The 7,259-nt window shown below is 33.0% G+C and overlaps 1 protein-coding gene across 2 annotated transcripts in view; it reads right to left on the bottom strand.

Moving 5' to 3' along the window:
• Positions 1-916: 916 nt before the first annotated feature.
• Positions 917-7,259, bottom strand: part of LOC128166975 (uncharacterized) — a 9,526-nt gene continuing 3,183 nt past the window's right edge. Inside the window, exons 6-17 of one of the 2 annotated variants that reach the window (XM_052832459.1) lie at positions 7,055-7,153; positions 6,874-6,965; positions 6,090-6,441; positions 5,746-5,943; positions 5,302-5,600; positions 4,713-5,224; positions 4,458-4,612; positions 4,136-4,263; positions 3,405-3,496; positions 3,136-3,299; positions 2,884-3,008; positions 917-2,750 (exon numbers count right to left, since the gene is read on the bottom strand). In XM_052832459.1, the coding sequence (XP_052688419.1) occupies positions 1,778-2,750; positions 2,884-3,008; positions 3,136-3,299; positions 3,405-3,496; positions 4,136-4,263; positions 4,458-4,612; positions 4,713-5,224; positions 5,302-5,600; positions 5,746-5,943; positions 6,090-6,441; positions 6,874-6,965; positions 7,055-7,153 (3,189 nt within the window). In that variant the 3' untranslated portion in view covers positions 917-1,777. The remainder of the gene's footprint in view (positions 2,751-2,883; positions 3,009-3,135; positions 3,300-3,404; positions 3,497-4,135; positions 4,264-4,457; positions 4,613-4,712; positions 5,225-5,301; positions 5,601-5,745; positions 5,944-6,089; positions 6,442-6,873; positions 6,966-7,054; positions 7,154-7,259) is intronic. The other variant, XM_052832458.1, reaches the window with a different exon arrangement.

Below are 7,259 nucleotides of genomic sequence, written 5' to 3' on the forward strand. Positions count from 1 at the left end.
CAGTTGATAACATAACCGTAACGAAGTCCGCAAATATTCTTACAAACTATTATCAGTTACTTGAATCAAAGACGCTATACCTGACTTAATTAATAATAATAAATACAGTTTATTTCAGTATCATATCCGACTACCACGTTGTTAGTGTTTGATTTCTATTGTTCTGCTTGCTACACATCTTCTATTTAACACGTCCACGGGGTGTACTATTTACACTTCAGGTATTTCATTCATTGGAACAGGTTGCATATGACGCAAAACACATCGCAGTTTATAAAAAAGAGGAAACTGTTCCAACCCAGTTAATGAGTATAAATTCTGTAACTTTTTCATGTGGCTTTTTTTTACAGTTTCAAGCGATCTCACATTAAAACCGGTTTTAACGAATCTTGCTGCAGAATGAATAGTAGCAAAAGCCATCGTTTGTATTTTTCTTCTGTTTTCAATTCAATCGGTTCAGATTTCTACTTTCTATATGTGTTTAATCCAATAAATTCAGCTCAATAGCTCTACATCAGCAGATGGCTCATCAATTTTAAATATTGTTGCTGTTATTGTATTGTATTCATACGTGCCGCTTCTATTACATTATTTACATTTTTGTTCAATGACACTTCATATTAATGATGGGAAAATGTTTTATTAAATGACAATAAATGAATTTAAAGATAGTTCAATTGATCGAGGTATCAAAGGAAAAATTGACCGAAAACATTTTCATCAATTACTGATGATTGGGTGTTAAGCTCCATGAGAAGAGACTGTTGATAACTGTGTTTATATTGTATTGTAACTGGTCAGACAATCATATCATAAAGGTCCATTACTGATATTCTCTTAGGAACAGCAACTGTGCAATATACTAAAAATCCAATTTAACCAGATTTTTAATGCAATGCATTCATTGTAATGGAACAGTATACGATTGGTTTTTTTTATAAATACATGACAAAATCAGTGCAAAAAGAATCCTTTGATCTCTAAATTTTATAGAAATAAATGGGCCGGATTGGCTTGGCATCATGGCAGTGAACTGCCTAATTTTTATATATCATGAAATTCGGTTTTATCAGAATTGTTTCTAAAATTTATATTGCTAGATGAAAAATGACAATTACAAACTGTCAACCATCTCAAAAATCCATAAAAAGAAATACAAATTTAAAGTAGAACAACCCGACCTCTAGAAAAATAGAGGTAGGACCTTGTGCCTAGGAGGAGTATGCATCCCCTGTTGAACGGCTGTACCCTCCATGCTCTTTTTCCACAATTTGGCATGTTCTGATCGAGGTATATGTCAAAATTGGAAAATATCATTTAAGGAAAAAAACGGAACGTTGATGATTTGGTTTTAATCAAAATTACGTATTAGTATTGTTTATATTAAAATCACATGTACATATGTTAAAGCAACATAAGTATCATATTTTTAGCTCGAGATCTTCTCAAATTTAGATAAATACAATTTATAAAGTCAATTTATATAATATTCACTAAAATCTATAAACGTTTCTTTTCGATTCTAGTATAGAGTATTTTCCCGATAAAATAAAAACTTTGCACATGAAAGATTTGTTAAAAATAAATAACACCACACCATCTCTATTGTTTACAGGTATCTTAAATTGTAACATGTGTAACACTCTATACTGTCATCAGCTTTGATTTGGTTCATTTACGTTGATTGCTATTCGAAGTAAATCATTTTGTTTTCACTATCTTTTGTTTCTTTGCTATTTCTTTTTACAAGAGACTTGTCAAAATGTCGTTTAATAATTTACGTTGTTATCCTTGTGAAAGAAATCGTTTCCTCCCCTTTCTCTAAATATCCATCGTTGTCTTTTGATTTCTTTCCATCGGCAATGGCAAGCTCTTTTACAACCAGTTGACCATCTGTCGATTTTTCTTGCTGTTCCTCGGTGCTAAAGACTTCAATATGACTGTCTCTCTCCCCAGTTTTCTCTTGAGTTTTATCGACGTGTTCATCTTCATCTAAATCAGATTCTTTGTCTTTAAAAGTTTTGTGATTGTAATCAGAATTTTCCCCTTCAATAATAACTGTGTCACTGTCCATATCTTCCCTTTGTAATTTTTCATGGTGTTCAGAATTATATCTATGATGTTTGTTCTGATCATTCACAATTGTATTATCTTCGGGATAATCGGCATTATTGTCATTAGAATTTGAAGCATTAGAAATACTTTCTTCTGTATCGTCGTCTTTTAACTCATCTTTATTCATCCTCGAGGGTTCGCCTTCCTCAACTTCATTATACCTGTCTTTAGATTTTTTAGGATTCTTTAAGTCATAATTATTGTCGTTAGACTGGTTAAGTTGCTCATCTATCATTTTAACTTCTTCATGTTCTTGATTTTTTATTTCGGAATCTTCGCCACTTTTCTCCAATGTTCCATCTTCCGTTAATCTAGATTTAATATTTTTAGATTTTTCTTCTTGTTCTTCTTCGTTTCTATCTTTTCTTAGTTCATAATCATTTTTTTCGCTGAACCTAACGTGTGCTTGGTTTTCATCCTCTTTTAGTTCAGACTTTTCTTCCTCTTGAGTTTCTGACTCAGGTTTTGATTCTGTTTTCTTATTTCCCCCCTTGTGATCCCCAATCAGCTCCGTTTCTTCTCCCAAGTCACTCTCCTCATCTTCCTCAATGCTTTCCCCAGCCTCTTTCCGGATTAATTTCTCCAAGTCCAGATGATATTTCGTTTTCTTCTTTTTATCTTTAGTTTTTTCTAACCTTTAAACAATAGAAAAAATATGAAAACGAAATGCTTTGCTATATTTCTTTTCTTTCAATTTAGAGCATTGCTTATTTAACAAAATATTAAAATAGTTTATATCAAAGAAGCTTTGTTATGTTAAGTTCATACCACTTTATCTTACAGTCCTGGACCCATTGCAAGCAATCAAAGTTCTTTGTAATTTTGAGAGCGTCAGTGAGATCTATGAGGGCATTGACGCGATCTTTCTGTCTCTCCCGAGCGACAATGAACATCTAAACGAAGAATCATTTTATCAAAGTCAATGAATACTATGTTTTACATATAATTCTAACCATTTTTGAAAATCAAATTGTAAGATAAAAATCTTTATAATTCATGAAAAATGGATAAATCGCTTACATGCAAAACTTTGTACTGGTAATTTGGAAATGTTGTATCCGCGAAGATGTTTGAATTCTGGTTTTCAGGTATTCCCAATAACACACCAAGATTTTGGAAATCTGGATTTGCAAATTTTTCGACGAGAAGGACAAAAAATTCGTCAGACATAGGCTCAAGATAATCTGCAAATACAAAAAGATAATACATATTCATCCTAGTTAATTTACAGTGGATATAATCCATTTAAGATTAACTTTTTAAATTGAGCATTGTATGATCTCACTTGCCTTCTTTTCTTGATATATCTAATGTTCCCTTTATAGCATTCTCTGCCCATTTATAAAATCTGTCTTCTTTTTCAACTTTGTTTTCCTTTAACCTTTAGTGCAAAAAGAAAGAAAAGTTCAATAAAAGATATGAAACGCATAATCAATACAAAAATGGATAAAAACTAATAAAATTGTCCGTCTCAAAGAAAATAGCAATAAATAGCAAACAAGTATACGAATGCAAATGCCATTTAATATCAAATAAATAAATAAAATTATTTCTCTAAGCAAATATTTTAATAATCATCATGTATATAAGATTACAAGCTTTTTTTAAAAACAACAAATTAAGGTAATAGGTATGATTAAAAAAATGATATGAATAAGTTAAAGATTGTCAGCATCAGGAATTGTCTTTATGAATTATCATAATTCCTCAGGTCAATCATGCTATCATTTAGTAAGTCGCGTTCTTTTGAATTCGGTGTTTTATTCCTTTCCAAAACACAAATGAATAAATTAACTTATTCTAGGGGAAACTCTTCTGTTTGCATCTAAAATTAACATCAAGTTTTTCACTGCGTAGAAAACAAAGAAGTGTATAGCGGAATATGTTCAAAAATAGTTAAGTTTTCAAGGTGTGTCCTATGAACCTACCTGTAAGGTACCGAATGCGATAACAATGACCATTATAACCGATTTATTCTAGTGTCGATGCACCTCAGTGTTAAAATGATGTACGACCTTACCATTCCCTGAGGTCCTGGTGGACTAAATCAGCAACGTCATTCCTTTCTACCCTGGACAGAGCTGTCACTAGATCCACAACTCCCATATCATCCAGGTGCTGAGAGTTCTTCCTCCACTCAAGCAATACCTACGAGAAGTAATTGAACAAACTCACTTGAGCTGTTACCCTTGAATTCTTATGCTCAGATATTTCAAAAGGAATACGTCTGACAGTGTTACGTTGAATACATTATGCTTATTTAGCTTACTGTTAGAAAACTGTTAACTGTACAATTGCTTGTATTTAATTTTGGAATGACAACGCAATTCAATTAAACTTACTTTCACGATTTTATTTTCTGTAGAATTGTCTTTAAATGTTTTAGTCCTTATTTCATCTACTTTGCGGAAAGGAATTCCAAGCAAGACACAAAAACGAGTCCATTCTGGGCCCAAATTTGTCGCTATCTTCTTTAGAAGTTTCTCTCGAGTAAAACCTTAGAATGGATATTCACATTTTTATAATTTTTTTAATGCCAAAGATCATAAAATGATTCACATATTTATCTGTTTTTACTGATGTAAGACATGTTATACCTGTAAATGAATCCTCTTTTTTAGGAGTGGGGTTTTTTGCTGTTATATTGGACAACCACAGCATGATACTGGTTAATTTTTCTTCCTCTGGCATTTCGATCACATCCAATGAGCCGTTTGCTGGTTCGTCTTTATTTGCAATGCAAATGCAAAGTGTCTGAAAACTGTTTTTTCGCTTTGAATGAAATTGAAGTTTTGTTGTTCCAAATTGCATTTTAATGTTTCCCGAAAATATTATACTGTACTCCTGTTTTTCGTAACTGTCAAAGTCACCCGTACATTTTGGAGACAAAGCAATGTAATTGTCAGACTTCCATTGGTTCAATCGGTCATTTACCTTTTGTGGAACTGTACATTCTAAAGCAATTTCGTAAATGTTACCAGGCATTGGTTTTAGAACTGCAAAGAAGCAGATTACTTTTGCTCTCTTATACGCCTTAGTATGAATTTTATTCACTTGAGATTTAAAGCTTGCGTCGGTGGTTCCTTTTCTTTTCTCGGCCAAAACATGTCTAAAGAAAAATCAAATGTATAAGAAGAACTATTTGCAATGCTTTAAATAATTTGAGTATATCAACATGATACCTACGTAGAAAAATGGGACAGGTCACATGACACTCTTCCTTTTTTCTTCTTCGGATCTCTGTCCAAAATTTCCCATATATTCTCGTTTAATTTATCTACGTCTGGATCGAAATCCAATGGAATATCTGCTGCCAAGACACAAAGTTCTCCCTCGCTTTCAAACTCATGTGGTATTGGTGATGTAAATGTGACGCCATTCTTTTGAAACTGGTCACAGCCAAGACTGTGGTGTAGATCATAAAAGTGACCAATTGATAGAATATTTTTGAAGTTTTCGGACTTATACACTGGTGTCGGAATCACCTTAAAAAGAAATCACATCAACAGTAACAGAAAGATGCACGATCAACTGTAACAATATAACAGGTTGAATAAACACCGTACTTGTATTAATATTTAGCCATCATGATACAAGTCTTTTTTTCTCCTGCATTTTGCATTGTATTACCTCCATATTGACAGTCCCCATCTGGAATGTGTCCGGGGCAACTTTTATATTGATGAACTTGTCTACCTCTGACACAAATTCCCCACCCCTCGATGTGACTTCAAACCGCTCCACTTTTGGAATTGTAATTAAGATGAAAGATTTAATCTTTGTTATGTCCAAGCGTATCCTCAGCTTCCAACGTAGAACTCCTGAATGCTGCAACAATCAACCATAGATATTTACATTATGTCGCATCGTATTAAATAATGTTATAAATAACAATTCTTGGAATTAAAGATTGTGGAGTTAGTTTTTTTCCTATGGAAATAAGTTTATATATTTTTCATATTTTACAACATTACCTCATTATACGTAGTTGGTCCCTCAACTATTGCCGAGGGGTCCTCTATGTTACCTACGTTGGATTTAATCTGAATGATCTCGTATGGGTCAGGATGGTCGTAAAGAGGAACTTCAAGGTCCACTTCTCCATTAACATGCACAGTAGATGTTATATATTCAAACGCATCGCTGATCAGAATTTCCTTCCCGACGGGCTTGAGAGAGTCTGCGCATAACTCAGGACGAACCCGTCTGCACAGAAAGCTTAGACTGTGCAATTTGAAGTTATCAGGTGTGAATATCTTGAGTCCAATATCCTTGAGATGGCTCGTCTTACCAGGATGAAGCTCGTCGTGTTCGATAATAATATCTCTAAAAATGAAAATGGTGGTAAAGATTCATGTAGTAATTTATTATGAATTTTTATTTTTAACATTTATGGGATATACTTGATTGCTGGGAGATTACAAACATTACAAACTAAAAAGGGTTTATTTTTTCATCATGTATTGCATACTAGTTGATTATGACTAGCGTGCACAGTTTCATTGAAATTAAACATAAAAATTTCTCTTAAGGGATGAAGAGAAAAATTTATTACATAAAAAGAACCGTGTGAATACAAACATTGTTTCAAAATTATCAAAGTTGATTAAAAAGTTTTTATATAACTAATACACACGCGCGAGTATATCACAAGTCAAACGTCTTGTAGATTGAAATGTTATTGTTCAATTCATAATAGCTTAATATCAAATGCATTATCATTCGTTTAACCAACAAGAAGAATATCGATGCACTCACTTGCGTTCTATGGCTTCTCGCACCTTTCTGGACTGTCTTGCCAGTTCCCTGAAGTCTTCATTTCTATTAGTAGCGAAAGGAGACAGTCTTTTCTGCAAAGAATCGACTATAGAAATGAATTATCTTTATGATCATGCAGCTTTTTTTTGTCGCATTTCTACCAAGCATTTAAATTATTTACCTTATTTTTAAAATCTGCGTTTGCACCACAGAAGATAAGGATTTCCGCTGTTGCCAGATTTTTGCGATACGCTGCATAGTGAAGAGGAGTACACCCCTCCTAATCAACATACATATGAAAGAAACAGAAAATCAAATATTTACCAAAAAGCAGATATCTGTATATAAACCACAAAAATAAAAATGTTTCCTGACATTTGACATCG

This window comes from Crassostrea angulata, chromosome 10 (genome assembly GCF_025612915.1).
Source record: "Crassostrea angulata isolate pt1a10 chromosome 10, ASM2561291v2, whole genome shotgun sequence".
Classification (NCBI taxonomy): Eukaryota; Metazoa; Mollusca; class Bivalvia; order Ostreida; family Ostreidae; genus Magallana; species Magallana angulata.